This window comes from Heloderma suspectum, chromosome 1, assembly GCF_057233095.1.
Source record: "Heloderma suspectum isolate Gila_16-S chromosome 1, 16-S_ref, whole genome shotgun sequence".
NCBI lineage: Eukaryota > Metazoa > Chordata > Lepidosauria > Squamata > Helodermatidae > Heloderma > Heloderma suspectum.
Window position 1 is genome coordinate 334,843,430 of NC_139458.1, and position 20,533 is coordinate 334,863,962.

The 20,533-nt window shown below is 41.3% G+C and overlaps 1 protein-coding gene across 1 annotated transcript in view; it reads left to right on the plus strand.

Annotated features, from left to right (window-relative positions):
- LAMA2 (laminin subunit alpha 2) overlaps window positions 1-20,533 on the plus strand; it is a 619,437-nt gene that overhangs the window by 584,992 nt on the left and 13,912 nt on the right. The window contains exons 53-57 of the mRNA XM_084827486.1: window positions 1,049-1,225; window positions 3,376-3,524; window positions 7,889-8,065; window positions 12,209-12,404; window positions 20,414-20,526. Of these exons, the coding sequence (XP_084683612.1) occupies window positions 1,049-1,225; window positions 3,376-3,524; window positions 7,889-8,065; window positions 12,209-12,404; window positions 20,414-20,526 (812 nt within the window). The remainder of the gene's footprint in view (window positions 1-1,048; window positions 1,226-3,375; window positions 3,525-7,888; window positions 8,066-12,208; window positions 12,405-20,413; window positions 20,527-20,533) is intronic.

Consider the following 20,533-nt stretch of genomic DNA (forward strand, 5'->3'; position numbering starts at 1 on the left):
GTCCAGCTTCCTGTCCAGCTGTTAAAACCTGGTCAGAGACCCTTCTATGGGTTCCTTGACCATCTGAGGAGCAGTGGAAGATGACAGTGTCATGGCATCTCGACTTTGGAATACTCTTTCCAGTCATGCTTTCCAGTCAAGCCCAGGCCATTTCCTGTTTACAGTATTTAGATACTATATTTTCTAGCTTTTTAATATTGTTACTGCTGTTTTATTCTATTTCTATAGACTGCTTTGCTTTTAAATTATATGAACTTTTAGGAAGTGACTTGTAGGTCAACTCCCATGATTCAGGTTATTATGCTTGCAACCCACAGACCTGTGTTGTCCCTTTAAATTCCTCCCTGAAGCCATAGCTTTTCCAGTCTGTTCTTTCCCCAGTCTCAGCATGTGTTTCTTCCTTCCCCACCTGCTATGTGATGCATCTGGAGTCCTGCTCAAAACAACCAGTGGGGAAGGAGGGCAATCAACATGATGACAGGAGAAACAGGCAGGAAAATTCCTAGCCACTTCATAGCTCTGCACTGAGCATTTTAAAGATACAGTGCAGCAGTGGAGGCTGGGGCTCTGATTTCCATGAGCTATGAATCCATCTCTGGGTTTCAGTCAGAACCAGCCAGAACTCTAAAAGAGCCATCTGCTCAAAGAGAATTGGTGAGGCGTAAGAGAATCGGCAGGGGCATAAGCACTCCACTGGATTCTGCCCATAATACTGGGAGCCTGGATGTTTCAACTATTTTTGGCTGAATTTAAGATTTCTATGCATGTTTGGACAGAAAAAAAAGTCCTACAACACCCAGCGTTCCTGAGCCAGGGATGCTGTGCTATGCCTGAGCCAGCTATGCTGGCTTGGAAGTCCTGGGTGTTGTACGGCTTTTTTTCTGTCTAACCATGCATAGGATTGTGCCCTAAATGTTTTCAGTTACTGGATAATTTAACAGACGTTAAATATTGGTACAACGCTTCGAAATGTAAACTGTTGCACTATTTATTCATTTGAATCTGCTGTTTCAAGAAAGTTGTCCATTCCGTTCCTTCTTTCCTGCAGAATATCTACACAGTCAGCTTCCCTAAACCAGGCTTTGTGGAGATGCCACCAGTCTCACTTCACGTGGGAACAGAAATCCATTTGTCCTTCAGCACTAAAAATGAATCTGGCATCATACTCTTCGGCACTAGCGGGGTGCCTGTGCCCACAAGGAGGAAACGCAGGCAGACTGGGCAGGTACACAGCATGCCAATAGAGAACGTGTGGTTTATTGTTTCTAGTTTCTTTGGCATAAGCTATGTATGTTCAAATCCTGCACTGTGAAATAAATTATTCCAACTTTATCTTTTGTGGGAAAGGAAATAAGATGGAAGTTCCCTTGAAAGTCAGCCTTGTTTTGGAGGGGGTATGTTATTATGCTAGAATTAGATGCACCTAGATTGTTCTTTTTATTATAGATGCCAAAGCATTCAAATCATGTCTGCAAACCATGTGTTCAGTCACTGATTTGTTCACCCTCCCCTTGATTTCTCCATAATTCTGGCATTCTGTGAGTGTTTAAAACAAATAGAGACACAGCAGAAAACAATATGCAAGGTGATATTTTCTGGTATAAAAATACATTATCTACAGGCCAGTGATTTGGCTCATTTAATGGTTTCTATGTGTTTTTCATTTTACTGAGCAATCACTTGGAACTGCTCATGTAGTGGTTTAATTTAAAAAATGATACTGGTGTGTATGTTTTTACAGTGTATCAGTACAAAATGGTTACTGCAGGGATGCAGAACCTCATATCTGGGGGCCAAATCTGGCCCACCTGGGGTTCCAATCCAGCCCTCCAAGGTTCCCCAGATGGTCACGCCCCCTTTCCCTTGCCCCTTTTGCCCTCCATGGATGGTTTGGTAGTTTCCCAATGCAGGGTAGTTTCTGCAGGGTTTTCCCCATTCTAAAAGGTTGAAATGCTTCCCCTAAAGCTCAGTTACTGGCAGGAAGAGCTTTAAGCTACAATATGCTGGTATCTCTGATATTTTTGCTGTAGCCTTTTGCCTTTGGCCCCCCACCCCACCACTGGAATACAGCCCCCGAGAATTTCTCTGGAATTGAATTCATTGCTCAGGCTGAAAGAGGTTTGCCTTGCCTGGTTTACTGTAAGTTATTAATGTTTTCTTTACCCTGTGTTCTCAGTGATGTTAAGTTCCTTTAAAATAACCATAATATTCTGAGCCATTTCTAAAGAACATTCCTTTTTTATTTTGAGCTATATATTGACTGATACATCGGCATATTCTAGACAATATTATTTTGTTGCTATCTGTATCATAGACATCACTGAAATAGAGCTCTTGTAGAAATAGCGCTCTCCCAAATCAGTTGTTCCTTCTCGTTTAGGTAGTCCCAATCTCCTCTTCTCTTCCCTGGTGTGCCATGGAGGGAGGGAGGGAGAAAACAATGGGTAGAGTAGGGATGATCAAGAATTTCATTCACTCTGCCCAACTGCCTTGATATTTTTAGGATGAAAAATATTTAAAAAATGGATATTTTTGTATAAAATGCATACCAAAATACATATTTTGTGAAAAATAAAAAATAAAGTGCATTTTCATATGTGTTTTTAAAAATATCTAAATTGATACAGAAACAGGACAGAACAGACTTAGGAATGAACATGTGTGAAGTTGACATGGACCAGCAGTAGATGATCTGTCCATTCCTAGTATAGATATCATGACCAACAGTGTCTAGCAAAACCATCTCTCAGTCTTCTATCACCTGTAAGCTACCTTTTACTGTAACAGCAAGCACCCTGAACACACTTGACAGTTGACAGATACACTACTTAAGATGCAATCCCAGGCATGTTTAGACAGAAAGAAGTCCTACAATTCCCAGTATGCTGGCTGTAGACTGCTGAGAGCTGTAGGACCTTTTTCTGTCTAAACATGCATAGGATTGCGCCGTTAGTATTTTGTTATTGGCTTTGCCTCTAAATCCTAATATTGCCTTTGACTGGGAGGAGAAGTGCTTTGTTTGTTTGTTTTTAAAAAACAAAAACAGCTTCACCAGCTTATAAAATAGAAGATCCTGGCTTTCAGTAGCTTGTGTGGATGCAATACAGATTCTCTTTTGTAGCAGTGCACAGTAGGTTGGCAGCACAGGTTAAACATGCATGGATGCATGAGAATTTCAAATCACTGTCATCAGTGACTACAACAGAGTAGGTTCCTCCTGGTTCATCAGTAATGAAGTATATGGAAGATTTTGCTCTGTGTTATTTTCTGTCATACATAAAGGGAGAGGGTGTGCTGTGTTAAGGAATGATCTTAGAAGAACACAAGGCTAGGCGTAAGGACATGGTTAAGAAAGAATGTTGATTCTCATTGCAGGCCTATTATGCAGTGTTCCTGAATGGAGGTCGACTAGAAGTGCACATCTCTAATGGAATAAGGGATCCTCACAGGATCACCATCAAACCTGAATCTGGAGAGTTTCATGATGGCAGAGAACACTCCATCTGGATAGAAAGACTCACGGGGTAATAAATCAGAATATTAGGGATACCATATTAACCTTGAACATCTATTCCAGTCAAGCAACTGAAAGTTTGAGAAGAATGGAATCTCTAGGCAGATTTCTTTTAAAAGTCATTTCTGACAGTGACGATTTCATTAAGGCATAGGTCACACTTTAGTGTAGGCACTGCTGCTTAAGATTTTCATTAATCTAAATTGCTATGTTTAACCTTTGATACTTTTTGCAAATACACTTTATTAATCTAATTTGTGTGACTGAGGAATTGAAACTTGAACTAATATTAAGGGAACAGCTTCCAAAGAGAAGCAAAAGCCACATCAGGACCTAATGCCACACACTGAATTGAAATGGAAGCTTCTTTATAAGTTTTTCAGATAAAACTATTGGGAAGGATTAGCATTGCTACCTTCCAAGCCTGAAGAGGGGCCTATAGCTTTAAGAGTCAGGATTTGCAACCGGGCTAAGTATATACTGTACCTTCTCACATTACCACCAAACAGCAATCAAAAGAAGATGGACATCTGTGGCTCTGAGCCATGCAGCAACAGCATGGGTTCATGCCAGAACAAGCTGCTAGATGTCAGGTGCAGATGCAATGCTTGATGGGTGTGAGCTAGTTCTTCTCTTTCTCCTTAGTTACCCTTCCTCCCCATTCAATTGTTACTCAACACTGTGGAAAGGAGATGCAATGCTCACTTGTGCAATGGCTGCCAAACCATGCTTTTGAAGCAATGAGACACATCTTGGAAGTAGCTAACCCTACATGCAATTCTGCACTGGAGATTCAAAAGCTAAAGCCAACCCAAAAGATTATGGTATTTGTGTGCTAAATGCAACAGAAAATTCTTAATTCGGCTATTGCATTGAGCTACAAATGCAGTGATAAATCAGTTACTGAAAAGTTGAACAAATGGAGGGAAAACACCATTTAGAAGGAGAACACAGTGGCTGCAAATTACCATGAACAAAAATGAAAACAGTCTGTGAGGTGGCGGGGAGGAGGGGAGGTTACTCCCTCCAAAAGTATTGCTGTGAAGCCATGTATTTGTACCTGCAAACCTTTAGTACAGCCCTTAATGTGAATCTGCAGATGAGACGTGGAAGTATGTCACACATATGTCTATTCTGCATTACTTCTGAAGCCATCAGAAGAGACATTAGATTAGAGGCCAGAAGCGTTTACTTTGATGACCGTTTTTCTTCTCTACTTGCATCAAGAAACATCTTCTGCTATAGGTCCTGCCCCTCTAATGAATCTCTTTTAAAGTACATTAATTTGTTTTCATTTCTGTCCCTGTTCATTACATTTTGTCAAAACCTGCATCCTTCCTTGACCCATGACCTTATAAATAACTCCCAGGCAAAGATCTTTACCATCCACACTGGTATTTGGCAATAATTGATTTGGTTAAAACTTCCACTTCCTAAAAATACAAGGTTTTTTAATTTTCTGAAAAGGCCACCAACATCGCTGTGACAAAATGCAATGTGACAAGTATTGATAATAATAAGTGTTGTATACACAGGATGATGTTAATCTGTTACCAGATGAGGAGGACAGTTAGAATTGGCACATTATTGCTTTTACAGCATCCTCTAGTGGACAAAAATCTGTGCTAGTCTTATCCTGATTTTCATAAGCTTTGTCAAAAACACTTGTACAACAGAATTCAGTTTTCCATATATTGGATGAGAATAGGAATGGAAACAAATCATTTATTAAATAAACATCTTCATCTGCTAATAATCACACAGACTTTATTTTACTAGAAGCAGAGGACTTTTTTAAAAAAACGCTTTAGAAAGTTAATTGCCTATACAATTATAAACTAATTGCTTCCCTTCCCATGATAATTATATGATAGCATTGAGGACTTAGGCTCCTCCGTTGTCTGTCAGTCTTCTGGGCCAGAGTGTATAAACAATTTCTCTGGTAACAGAACAATATCAGAGGGCTTTGTAAACGATAGAGATTAGACAGCAACAGCGTTTATCAGCTAAATCAAACAATTCTAGGAGTGTCCAGTTTTGCTTGAAATGTGGTACCCAAATATTTGGGGCATCTAATATGGGGTTGATGTTCTTCTGTTCTCCAGGGCTGCATTTATATGGCACTGCTTTGACCCCACCCCACCCCACCCCATCACGACTGCACAGCAATGCAGCTTCTTGTGATGTACTGCACGCTTCCCTAACAGACTCACCGTGACCTTTTTTGCCCATTTTACTGAAATGCGCAGCTGTGCAGTCCCATTAATGTGGGGGTGCGACACTTCAGTTTTATTTAGCCCTGCTTCCTGCCCTGAGAACCAGGGTTTGTTAAGGCTGCAGTGATGTACACATTTCCTTGGGAGTGAGTCCTATTGAACTCAGTGCATATTGAACTCAATGGGACATGTATAGCACTGTGCTGTAAGGATAAGATATATTCTGCCTAAGTCTTTGACAATTTCTCCTCTAAGCTTTTGAGCTTATTTTGAGCAAATTTTCAAATTCTCCAGTTCAGTGGGGAATTTGTTCTGATGCTCAGCTACTCTTCCATTTGGCCCCGGTATCTATTTCTACATTTGGATCTATACTCCAAAGTGAATATGACAGTTTAAAATGTCCAGTACCCTCCTCTTTGTGATGTTTGACTGTGTGATCTCTTAATGTTAATGAACAATCTTGTAGCACTCCCAGGAAAAAGATTACACTTTTGTAATCTTACCATGGTTACACTTTACTTTTTAAGTTGTGTATGGACAGTTATAATGAGTGGTTAGAGCTGGCATTCTTCATAGTGGTTAGAAATCTCAGTGGCAGCCCATTTATTAGAGGGGAATTAACAAGGTGTTTTATTTATTTATTATTAAAATTTGTATACCACCTTGTTTGCTAAAATGTTGTTGGGCTATTGGGGCTCACATAGATGTGCCCATCCACAAAAGTACTTTCACACTTACTGTAACATTCTTTATAAAACTACAATACAAAAGTAGTAATAATTATTATCACCATTAATAATAAACTATCTGAAATCCTAGGGACCGATGAAATGAAAACAAATGAATGTACTTTTTAAGAGATTCGTTAGAGAGGCAGGGCCTAGAGCAGAAGATGCTTCTTGATGCAAGTGGAGAAGAAAAACTATCATCAAACCCACTGATCTCAGTAGGACTTAACTTTCTACTAAACATGCGTAGGATTGGGATTGCAATGTGCAATTTATAACTGGGTTGCATCAAGAAAGGATGCTGATGCTGCAAGCTGCCTTTTTCCCAATTCCCCCTTCCCGCTGTAGCCTCCACCCCACATCCCAGGCCTTTCTTGAGGCCTCAGGTGGGGCTTTTCATTGGGTTACAGTGGGGCAGAGGGGTTGGGAAATACCCTTGTGAGAGCATCCTTGCACAAGTGTGGCCTTGGATGCAATTCAATGCAATTAAGACGATGCAACAAATACCAAAGTGAAAAGTATGCTTCTTCTAGCCCTTTGGGAAAGAAATTAGTTATTGCTGAGCAGAGTTCAGAGGAAGCTCTGGACTGGGCCTCTGTAGGAAAGGGACTCCTAGTGCTGCAGCCTGTCGCCATATTGCCATTGCCCTTGTCCCTAGCATCGGAAAACATGAAATCCACGTCTTTGTCATTTATTGGTTACTGCAGCTACCATACTCAGGCCTCTTTGTTCCTCGACAAGAAGATAATGACTAGTATGAATTCCAAGAAAATAAAGAGCCAAATACGATGTGCCCCCTTGCTGTTTTACCTCACTAGGCTGTATGTGATTATGCTTAACATAGCAACAAAACAGACTTGATTCTTACTATCAATATTAAGGCTGTCACTCTGCCGGCTGTTTTTTTCAGCTCATCCAGATTCTGATATAACTGAAATCCTACTGGCTTTGGGTTTTGTTTGTTTTTTAAAGCCCTGACTAAGAAACTTCAGTTGTTCCAAGCAAGATGCTCAAGATAAGTGTTTGTTGTTTGGGTTTACTCAGCTTTATGGCGGATGCAGTCATCAACAATGCTTACAAATTTACATATTAGGAAACTTTAAAGAATTGTTTGGGCTCCACGTGGAGCAGTGCACCTGTGGCCCTTAAAATAATTTTTTTTAAAAAAAGCTGAACTCCTACCAGTCAACTATTTGGGGGAGAAAGGATGCAGGAGGGACAGAATCCAGGCCTTCCCACCTTCTCCATCTGCCAAAGCCCTGACAGGCAAGGCTTCAGCTTTGTTTAAAGGCCATCATGCAGCCATAGCTTAATATTGGCAACTGCCGAAAGATTTTATTATATTCAGTGGTATATAAATGCCACAAATAAATAATAAATCAATAAATCAGGGGATCTGTGTATTAACTGGCTTTTAATCATTTTTATAGGCTGTTTGCCATACAAGTAGATGAAGACAGGAGACAGTCTCAGAGACTCCCATCAGATCAGCCTATTTCTGTCAAGAAGCTTTTTGTGGGAGGGACACCGCTTGAATTTCACACTGCCCCAATTAGGAACATACCTGCCTTCAGTGGCTGCATATGGAACTTGGTCGTCAATGCTGTGTGAGTATATGTCAGTGTTGCTTCCAGAAACCAATGGATGCTCTCCTACATTTCTGTCTTAAATATTTGTGAGAAGTGCCTGCCCATAATATAAAAACAATTTTATATTGTTTTACTGTGTGCTTTAAGACCTGGAGCTGACTGTGGCTCAGATCATGAGCTTCTTGTTGCAAAATTTCGGCTTAAATTGAAGAACCTAGGGAAAACCACTAAACCATTCAGGTATGACCTAAATCATATCCCTTATGAATATACAGTGGAGGTGAGGAATAGATTGAAGGGATTAGACCTGATAGACAGAGTGCCTGAGGAACTATGGACGGAGGTCCGTAACATTGTTCAGGAGGCAGCAACTCAATCCATCCCAAAGAAAAAGAAATGCAAGAAAGCCAAGTGGCTGTCTGATGAGGCTTTACAAGTAGCTGAGGAAAGAAGGGAAGCGAAAAGCAAGGGAGAAAGGGGAAGATATATCCAACTGAATGCAGAGTTCCAGAGAATAGCAAGCTGGGTTTCGAAGAGGCAGAGGAACTAGAGATCAAATCACCAACTTTCGCTGGATCATGGAGAAAGCAAGAGAATTCCAGAAAAACGTCTATTTCTGCTTCATTGACTACGCTAAAGCCTTTGATTGTGTGGATCACAACAAACTGGCAAATGCTGAAAGAGATGGGGGTACCAGGCCACCTTATCTGTCTCCTGAGAAACCTGTACGAGGGACAAGAAGCAACAGTAAGAACCAGACATGGAACAACCGATTGGTTCAAAATTGGGAAAGGAGTATGACAAGGCTGCATATTGTCGTCCTGCTTATTTAACTTATATGCAGAGTACATCATGAGAAACACCAGGTTGGATGAATCACAGGTCGGAATTAAGATTGCCGGGAGAATTATCAACAACCTCAGATACGCAGATGATACCACCCTAATGGCAGAAAGTGAAGAGGATCTCAAGAGCCTCTTGTTGAGGGTGAAAGAGGAGAGTGCAAAAGCTGGTTTGAAACTCAACCTTAAAAAAACGAAGGTCATGGCATCTGGCCCCATCACTTCCTGGCATATGGAAGGGGAAGAAATGGAAGCAGTGACAGATTTTCTTTTCTTGGGCTCCAAGATCACCGCAGACGGTGACTGTAGCCATGAAATTAAAAGACGCTTGCTCCTTGAGAGGAAAGCTATGGCAAACCTAGACAGCATAGTAAGAAGCAGAGACATCACTTTGCCGACAAAGGTCCGTCTAATCAAAGCTATGGTTTTCCCAGTAGTAACATATGGCTGTGAGAGTTGGACTATAAGGAAGGCTGAGCGCCGAAGAATTGATGCTTTCGAACTGTGGTGCTGGAGAAGACTCTTACGAGTCCCCTGGACTGCAAGGAGGTCAAATTAGTCCATCCTAAAGGAAATCAACCCTGAGTGCTCATTGGAAGGACAGATCCTGAAGCTGAAGCTCAAATATTTTGTCCACCTAATGCGAAGAGAAAACTCTCTGGAAAAGACCCTGATGCTGGGAAAGACTGAGGGCAAAAGGAGAAGGGGATGGCAGAGGATGAGATGGCTAGATAGCATCACTGATGCAATGAATATGGACTTGAGCACGCTCCGGGAGAGAGCGGAGGACAGGAAGGCATGGCATGCTATGGTCCATGGGGTCGCAAAGAGTCGGACACGACTGAACGACTGAACAACAACAACTGTGTGCATTTTGGTTTTAATTTTTGTGAACCACCCAGAGATCTTCAGCTATTGGGTGGTATACAAATAAATACATACTTTATTTGTTGCCAGCAACATATGCCTGGTGTAACACAATAGTTTCTAATCTTGGATGCCCCACTCCAAACAACCTACTAGGCCCAATTCCCATGTTTATTTTTTTTGGCAAAGTCAAGCAAGCACTTGTATCCAATATTAGTCTCATTTAAATCTGAATCATTTCAATGGGCTTACTCTAATGTTGCATACAAGCCATGGTAAAATGCCAGATGCCATCATAAGGTGAGAAGAGATTTAAGGAAAACTCTACTATGCAGACTGGATGGAATAAATAAGTCAGTTTATTGGTGATTTTACAGAACTGAACATGAATATAGGAGAACTGGACGTTACTTGCTGAACAGAATCTGCTGATGTTCATTAATCATATGCAAAAGAATAGTTGAAAATTAGATCTCTATTTTATTTGTAATTATTATTGCATACATTCCATATCTCTCACCATGTTTCATACACTTATTGTGGCACATGTTGGGCAGAATCTCAAGAACCTGCAGGTACAGATAGATGGCAAAATGTGATGTATTAAGCCCAGTGATCAGACAAAACAAAACACACCCGTCTGTTAGTATATTAGCTGAACCAGATGACTACGCGTCACACACAGTCTCCATCTACTAACCTCACCAAGCACTGAAAATGATCAGAATCTGATTTATATCGAAATCGTAGACTACACACAGGGCTGAGGCTATTAAAGTGGCTTTTGCAAATTAATTCTTACAAGTGTGTACCCAACAGGAAGGAAAGTCAGTTTGTGTCACTTCAAAGGAAAGGAGAAGGGTCAGCTTTCCTGTGTCCCCAGGACAACAGCTGGTGGAAGGATTTTTGACTTTGCATGCAGGGACTGCATGCCAAAACAGCACACTTCATTTCTGCATCCAAATTCTCCCTGCCCTGTACTCACTTCACGGAGGAAGATTAGGCTCTGCCACCCTTTGCCCCAGCACAGGGATTTTCCAAAGAGTTGCTCTGGAATAGGGATCTATGAGAAATTCATTTCAGTTCATTTTTTATCAGGATTCACCTTCCAGACCAAATACAGACTTGGAAACAATCTGCAGTTGAAATCCATACTTTTCTGAGCTTGCAATATGATATGCAGACCAAAAACATCACATTGAACAGCATGTGCACATTTGAAAAAATGCGCACAAATGTGCTTTAATCAATGGGAGATGAATGCATACATTTCAAAGATATGTGCAGTTGATGTGCACATTTGAAAAAATGCACAAGAAAATATGCACAGACTTTCACGTGAAAAGAATAAATAAAGCTTGCAATCTGATATGGACTCAAGTCAGAACAAGTTTTGAGGTGAAATTTGGAGGACTTCAATGAGTGGATTTTGTTGATCTACACATCCCTACTTTTTAGGAGTTGTTCAAGTTTTGTTCTGGAGGGGAAGGAAAAGCTCTGCCTGCCTTTGCTCCTAAGGTGCTCATTGTGGGGATTTGGGCTTGAAGGCAGCATGCCCAAGGACTTTCCCGTCATTCCCACAGGCACTTTGGAGGGGAAGGAAATACTCTCAGCCTCCCTTTGCCCCCAATACTAAGGGATTCATTGCAGAAGGAATATGGTGTTTCCTGTGTTGGCTCAGGGCAGGCAAAGGCAATCTCCTGACAATTCATGGTCAGGGCCGGCACCAGCACACTGCCCTCTACTGCAGAGGATATTCTGAGATCCTCTCCTCCCCCCAGTTTAGCTTCCCGATATGTCCACATATGAGGGACTCACTTTGCTGACAGACAGACAGAATACCATCACAGCTTTTAATTGAACTTGAAATTATATCCTATATCTTAAATTGGCTGGAGTTTTCATTAGCACAGACATTACTCACTGGTTTATTCATGACCTCCTCTTCATGGATGGACAGAAAGAGATTAGAAAAAAGCTAGCTTCTTTGGACTATGTTTTATTGGTTACATTTCTATCTTGCCCTTTCTCCAAGGATATCAGGGCAGGGTACACGAGTTCTTCCCCCACCTGTTTGATCATCACAACAACCCTGTGTGGTAGATTAGGCTGAGCGATAGTCTCTAGCCCAGGGTCACTCAGTGAGTTTTATGGCTCTGCATGGATTTTAAGCTTTGTCTTCCAGATCTTGTTCAACTTTCTAACTATACACCACCCCAGCTCTTCACCATGATGGTGAATGAAACAGAAGTCTTTTAAAGCGAATCCAAAATTGCCTTTAAAAATGGGACGATCTGTAAATTCATAAATTAAGTTCCTAGTCCACTTTGAGTATTCCCTTCAAAAAGGAGATTACAGATTTTGAAATAAATAATAAATATACAGGGGAAAAAAGAATGCAGTTGACGAACGAACACCATTTAACACCACTGATTTAATTATATCTCTTTAGTCCGATGGATTTTGCCCAGCCAGTGTCCTTTGAAAATGCAGATATTGGCCGGTGTCCTGATTTAGGGCTACTGCATGAAAAAGAGGAGGAGGATGACATTTCCCATGAGACAGTCTTGATCCATCCTGGGCCAGAAACAGAAGAGAAGAAAGCAAGTGCCACTTCCCCTCCTCCACCACCCTTCCCTCCTTTACCTGTAAGTCCTCTTTGTTTCTCTGCCATGTATAGTTTTTTTTAATTGCATGTTCTTACATGGGACTAGGAAACTGCGTAATTGTATGGTGATGGTGCATTAACAATTTCCTGGATTTACTAACGTAACTCCTTGTAAACGGGAATGCATATGGAGGCTTCATCCCACTTCTGAATGATATCCCTCTTCAGGACAACACACCGGAATACAGAATCTGCTGTCTCTTGACTCACTCAGAAAAACACCAAGACCCAAACCCAGAGAAAGTTAAGTCCCAATGATATCAATAGAACAAGTGAGTTGCAACTACTTTAATGGGACTTTGGTGTGACTAACTGTCTTTGGATTTGGACCCCAAACATTCTTAGTCTTGAAACATATTGAGCATGAAACATATTCCCCTGACCCCTGCCCAATTGCAGATCAGCTTGAGTGCCACATCCAACTGATCTGCTTCTGCCCAGGGCTGTATGCAGAATAATTATGACACTGGAACAAATAGCCTGTACCAGCAGCCCTGGGTTGGAATAGAGTTACTGGATATACATACAAGAGCTGTGTACAAACCCTAAATCAGTTCATTTTTAAGCTCACTCCCAGTGCATCTTGTTATACATTCCTCTTATGCACACCTCCAGGGTGTGGGGGGGCAATGTCTCTACACAGAGACTGATCGTGTGTGTGGGCATGCACACACGTGCACGCGCACACACAGTGTCGAGGGGAAACAAGATGTGCCTCCACCACACAATCCCCAGGTGCAGCTCTTTGCTTTTTCCCATAGAAGTGGATGGCAGCCATTCACCTATATGGGAGACAGTAAAGGTGTCCATTCAGAGACACCACTGGGTTGGGGGCTAAACATTGGAACAGGGCTTGTGTGCTATAACTGACCCTGGGCAAGGTGAATGTCTAATATGATCTATTCATGGACCCAATCCTTTTGCCATAAGATCAGTTTCAGTATTGAGGGCGGTGTTCTGTAAGCCTCAGTATGAGGCTTGCTGGTGAGACTTACTGGTCTTACAGAACACCGCCCTCAGTACTCCCTCAGTGAGACTTACTGGTGGCTCATACTTCCCATGTAGCTTAAGCACTGAGTGTGCCACTGGTTTTAGCTGAAGGATGAACACAGTCATGCGCGGGATAAAATTACCATTTGCTCCCTCTTTAATCTTATCAGCAGCTTCTGTGGATTCCGCGGAAATCAGTTTTGCCAGGGCAAAACTTCCTGGTCATACAGGTAGAACTAGAGAGGTTGTTTTTGTCTGCTTTTCTGTCTATTCCCTGTATCCTGAATTAACAGAAACAAGGCATGCATGGATGCCTGGTGAAACATTGCTTCTTTGCAGCATTCAGGAACACCACAGCCCTAACAACAAGTTAATAACAATAGACAAGGCAGTTCAAGAAGGGCAGTGTGAACTTGACAACTTTATGTCAAAACTTTATTTTGATGCTCTGACTTGGATTGATGCTCTGACTTGGATTCCTGCATTGAGCAGGGGGTTGGACTCAATGGCCTTGTAGGCCCCTTCCAACCCTACTATTCTATGATTCTATGTAGTTGTTTAACATTTATTTAAATCTCATTCCTGGATATTGCTGTTTTAAAAACTAAACAAAAGGATATAGTATGTACTTAATACTTTTAAAAGTGAATGTAATACTCAGTGTTTCCTTAGGAGACCAGTTATTTTGTGTTTATTTTTCTTCCTGTTCACCATCACCAAAAACCTGACACACTCTCCGCAGCATTTAGTGCAGACAGTAGCAATAAGGCTTTCCATACCTTTGGCAATGTCTCTTATTCCCTTTCCACAGAAATTATCACATTAGGAATCGACTTCCAGTAAAGTCGTCTGTTTGACTTTCCTGCTGAAACTGCCATCAGGGCAGTAACTTTGGCCATATTATGTATGTAAGGTAAATGCCAGAGTAATACAGAATAGATGGAGTCACTAGCTTAATTTCACCCATGCCACCGTGCCATACTATCAGATAGTAGTGATTTTTCAGTTTGCAGTGATAGGCTTATGTATGAAACTGTCATCTAAAGGAGAAAGGGGTTGGAATCCTATTACTCAATCTCTTCTCTTTTCCTCTTTCAAAAGACAGAACTGTTTATAGGTCAGAGTGTCAACATTTCAAACATTGCTCTCTGTCGCCGGTGACAAAAGCTTGTCATCTGTTTGCTGCATTCATCAGTTACTCCTATAGAAGCCACAGTGGAAAATCAAGCCAATCTCTCTTCTTGTCTACTACAATCACCAGATTAAATATAAGGGGTTGGACCCAAAAGTTGAACAAGCTTTTTCTGTTGGAAAGATCTGTTGCCACTCGTGCAACAGATCTCTCCTCTCCTCTCCTCTCCTCTCCTCTCCTCTGCAGCCTCCTGTATCCCTGAAAAGCATCTCTGGAAGGTCAGAAGAATATCCTGAATAGCACAGGCTCTGTCTTGGGGGGGTGGGGCTCTGGTGGGAGAAGGAAATTTCCAAAAATCAGTCAGAGGCATCTTGAGTGAGCAGAGAATTTTGTGGCTTCTGATGGTCTTGAGTTATACATGACTTGTTAACATACATATGGATCACTAGTTTTAGAGCCTTCTCGCTAACTTGCTAACTGTATACCTCAAAAACGGCCTCTCTAAAGAATCATGAATTTTTTTTTTTCTAGCTAAGATCAGTCTTAATAATAATAGAGGATGATAGTTGTAATTCTTGTATGTGCATGCGGTATAAAGCAGCACTTTTTATTAATTCCCACAAGGTGGCGGAATGGTAACATGTGGAAGTTAACAACGTTACTATTTTCCAGTTATTTTAAAGAACATATAGTCCAATAACATTGTCAGAGATGCAAACAAGTTGAGCCAGAAGATTTCCAGCTGAAAGTTGGTAACCTGCTTTCAGCTCAAACCAAAGTTTAAGTGTCATAAACTCCCAGCTTGAAACAAGATTTGAAATGATTTTTTACTTTTGAGTTTCCTTTGCAGCCAGGTACTAAATAAATCACTGCCGATGCATATATAGATAGAACAGATGTGCCAACTGTTTAAAATAAATAATAAGAGGCATATTCAATTGGTGTATCATAGCACAATAATAATAGTAATAATGATGATGATCCAAACAAAATATTTCGCTTTTGCAACTAATAATATGGTGGACTACAAAATTTAATTTGTAATGACTAAATCGCCAAAAGGTGAATATAATAAAAATTAATCACCACATGTGATATCTCTTTAGAAACATATAACACAAAACTGTTAAACATCAGTTAGTAGGAGAGACTCGTTGGTCTATTGCCGTATTCCCTCTTAAGATGTGAGATGTTCTCAGTTCATACAGCAGACAAGCCCTCTTTGGGCTTAGAGCACCTGCTTTATAGACAGAAGGTTGCAGGTGTCACCCTTGCTGTAATTCTGAGTCCGCCGCTAGATGAACCAATGGATAGTACTCATTGGTATAAATCAGCTTCATATATTCCGTTTTTTATCATTGATTTTTTTCTGACTTCTGAACTGCTCAATTTTATTTATTTATTTATTTATTTATTTTTCGCGGAATGATGCAGTAAGATAATAAAGGCTTAAATATATATCAAAAGCAGGCATGTGTTGTTTTCAGAATTCCAAACTGTTTCTGCCATACTGTCCGAGCAAGGAACGTGAATGTATCAGTAAAATTTCCCTTTCTGTTGAGGTGATCCCAGTTATTCCTTGAAATATCTTTCTCAGAATGCCTCTTCACTCAGAGTGCCCACTACTCCCAAGAACTGCACAGATTAGATCTGGAGAGACCCTTACTATTGAAATAACAAAATATGTGCTGTTGTTTTAAGGTCCCACAAGAACCTCTTTATTGTTTTTGCTGCAACTGACTAACGCAGCTACCCCTCTAAAATTTATTACTATTGAAATGTTCGTTGTGCAACCTTAAACAAGATCGAACGTCCACACTTCTCCATGTATTGTTAGACCACGGTAATTCCATCTAACATTCAGCGCCCTAAGGATTCTACCTATCGCATTGCAGCATCTGAACCATGGATGCCGCAAATAATTATTTTCCAACTTATTGCTTACCAGCTTAATCCTTTTGGCTTCATTCTGCACTAGTGCTTTGCTCCCAGTACTAAATGATTTTGGCTGCTGGAGGTTGACTCTCTCTTCTCAGGTTGATTTGCTGCCTGCTACTGCACTTTGTGCTGCAGGCTTGATGCAGGCAAAAACAGACCTCCAATTGCACTTTGAATAGGGACTGGTCTTCATTTTAAAAGGTGAAGCTGGCCTTTAAAACAATAGGCAGAACAATAAGTTTGGGTTAGCAGGAACTCTTCCTGCTAGAAATGCTATAATGTGTTTAGCGAGAGAACAACATCAGTGATTGCTTCTTCTGCCTCATGTTGTTTACTGCTTCTCAGGACTTGCGTGCTGCTGAAGTGAAGAGTGCCACCATTTCAGCTGACTTTGACGCTGTGACGGTATCTCCTAGTGTTTTCCCCAGCTCCCCCGCCCCCGTCCCAGTTTTATTTAACACCGCTAGTTGAACTGCAGTGCTGTTTCAGTGATGTGATCTTGTTTCTTTGTTACTAAATGGCTCCCCACCCCCCTTCCTGGTCATGCAACTTTGCGGACAAATGTGTGAGATAATCAGACAGCAGTCTTTCCATTTGCTCAAACAGCTCTTCTGAGGGTATCAGTTTACTATCACACAGGGAATACCAAGATTTCAGCTACAAGTATTAATAAAATAGTTTATTCTTAGAGCTGTTCTGTGGTATACATGGCCAGTACTCCTATCAGGATTAGAGCATTGTTATTATATTTTTATTATTTTAGTCTCCTCTTCCTCACAAACCTTTAGTCAACATTTCTGATTAAGCATGGATGCTTTCAACTACTCCCTCTGGACATTTTTGTTCCACGGTAATATTTAATGTAATTTTAGTTTCATTAAGCATATTTATCTTATTTCCCAGTCTATGTCATTGGATAGGCTGTATATGTTTTTATCTATTACACCCATTTCAGGTTGTAATGGACAGGAAAAGTATATGACTGTGTTGAAACAGATGTAGACAATGGTCAGGTTTGCATAACACAACAGCCCGCCATGGCTTAATTTATCCATGAGGGCTGTTGCATCATGCTGGGCACCCGCAGGTGTCATTTTTGCATGTCACCCATGGGTGCCTGGCTTCCGGTGTTGTGAGAACCCAGGTGGCAGAGGTTATTTGAGGGTTAGAGAACCCTAAAACATGCCAGGGGTTATTTGAGGATTGCTACCTGCATTTGCCTGACACATCAAGCCACGGCAAGCCAGGTGCCATGCAAAAATGGCACCTGTGGGACCTTGGCACCATGCAACAGCCCCTGTGGGTAAATTAAGCTATGGTATGCTGTTGTGTCATGTGAACCAGGTCAATGTAGGGTGGGAGGGTTTGTTTTTCTTTGTCAGTGGTCAGTTGCTGAAGGACTATCATCACACATTTGTAACTGGGCTCTTCCAGACATCCTCCTAGTTTGACTTTCTGGTTCAATGGTAGCACCAAAGCAGGATGTGCAACAAGAAGTACCTCAAAGGAAGTTTCCCATTTGGGGTGTTTAGAGTGAGTGCTGCTGTTTTGGTCATGATAGTAACCCATGAAGATCTTGCTGGTTCATCTGGACTAGCAATGGCTGTAATTGGCACTCTGAATGTGTGACCCATGTTTTGATCCAGAGTATCCAGTACCCACAAAACACTGTGTCTGGAAGTGCTGTAATGTTTTTGTGCCTTATGTCTTTCTCTACTTCTCTATTTTTCTCTCTCTTTCTGTAAAGAGAGGGACTGTAGCGCAGTAGTAGAGCCCTTGCTTTGCATGCAGAAGGTTCCAGGTTCATTCCCCACCATCTCCAGGAAGGACTAGGAAGGAATCCTGCCTGAAACCCTGGAGAGTTGCTGCCAGTCAGTGTTGACAATATTGGGCTAGATGGTTTGACGCAGTATAAGGCAGCTTTGTATGTTCCCATCAATTTCACCTTGGGAATGGATGGAGAAGAGTATGCTTGTCCCAATAAACTATTGGAAACCCAGTTCATGATCACTGTGAAGATTTCCTTGCATGGAAACAAATGTTGCTGAAACTACAAAGTAAAGGAAATTCCCCTTTAAAGTATAAAGTTCCTGTATCATTTCTGATGTCTTCAAAATGCTTTACAGAGTGAGCTCCACACCTTGCATTCTGTAGATCTCTGCGGAATTGGTATGGAAACAGAAAAAACGGATGTGACTAAGTCAGGGCTATTAAACAAAATATTTAAAGATATATATTTCTGGACTTCAAGATCTATTTTGCCCAGTAGCATTATTGTTCTGGTACTGTTCTGATCATTCATTTAGCCCAGAGTTGGGTGACCTGTGGCACTCCAGATGTTTTGGCCTACAACTCCCCTCACCCTTCAACATTAGCTATGCTGGCTAGGGCTGACGGGAGTTGTAGGTCAAAACCTCGGCAGTACCATGAGCTGCCCTTCCCTGATTTAGCCTTTTCATAGCATACCTAATAGAAATTGAAAATATATAAGATGTCATTCATATTTATCATCATCTTTAGTATATGACATTGATTTGGGCCTGAAACTAGAGTGTCATTATATCAAAAATATTTTAATTCTTTAAGTGACTACACTACATTTGTCAGGACCCCTCTATCCATTCTCTCTTTCTCTCTCTCTCATACACACACACACACCTCATTTCTTCTTTATACTGGATATGGAAAAAGAACTATGTTAAGGCCATAGACTTCACAGTCACCATTGTATACTTCTAGTTTCTTTTTCATCTATCCAAATATATATTATTGTTAGAGTAATTATTGGAGCTATATTTTAGATATATTTTAGAGATCATCAAGATTCCAAGAAAGCCATTAGTTGTCATCCATTCTGCATGATATGATTTCAGTTTTGCATATTTTTGCACATTTATGATTACAATTTTGCTCATTTTCCCACCCATTGGAGTACTACTACAAGTCTCAGTTTAAATTAAATAGGAGACGCATATATAAGGGAGAGCATAACAATTTTCTTTCTGCCTGTACTCTTCTTCAGCTAGCTGGTCATGAAAAGGATCCAGTATAAAGCCTCTAGCTCCCGTGCAATGGACCATTCAGACTGGCGCTGGGCACAAAGCGCCCCTTCCCCACACTGGTTCAGTTTTGCCAGTGTTGCAACACTACCTGGCTTAGCTGAACCTCATAAGAGGCTTTTGCGGGGCAATGCGGTACAGTTTGCAGCACCCCCGTCATCCGGATCCATAAACCTATTGTAGCAGCCCTCAGTCCTTGACATAAAAGTAGTAGTTTGATCACAGTTTTAAAAATTGTAGTGGTGGGGAAATAATGGGTTTTCAATTGTAAACAGGATGGGTTGGATCCAGATTCAGGCCTGTGCAACTAGGCTGACAGAAGCGAACTTCCCTCCCCCTCCTCCCCATGGTGTCTCCTTCAGCCTCCTGAGAAGCTACACAGAGGGTCAGGGGACCTTGCTGAATGGAGTGGGGAGGGGGAATCCCTGAAAATCAGACAGCGGCACCTTCCATGAGCAGAGCTCTTCTGTCCACAAAAGGCAGATCCTGGATCCAATCCGACGTAAAGAGACCAGTTTGCCGCAGTTCTCTAACCTAGGATGCTGCTTTACCTGCCTTGACCCAAAAAGCAGCTGAAGCAGCAATTTGGGTTTGCTGCATACATAAAATATGTGTGCTGAGATAGATGGTTCTTTGTGCTCCTTAAAAAGACAAGCACTAGAACTATTTGCAAAAGAAGAAAGAGACACAATGTCCTAGGATAGGATACTCCTCCTGCAAAGCAGGAAGTGAACTCTGCCATACGCAAAGATGAGATGCTGGAATGATCCATTCTTCAGACAAAATGTGAATTGCTTTCTGTAGAGAGTGTCCATCCTAAACTACTGCTGCATGATGAAGAAGAGGTTATGATGGCATTTTATTTTGCAGGAACGTTGTGCTGCTGATGTGGAGCCAATTGCCTTGGAAGGTGGCAAGCAATTTGGCCTCTCAAGGAACAGCCATATTGCTGCTGCATTTGATGACACCAAAGTTAAGAATAAGTACGTC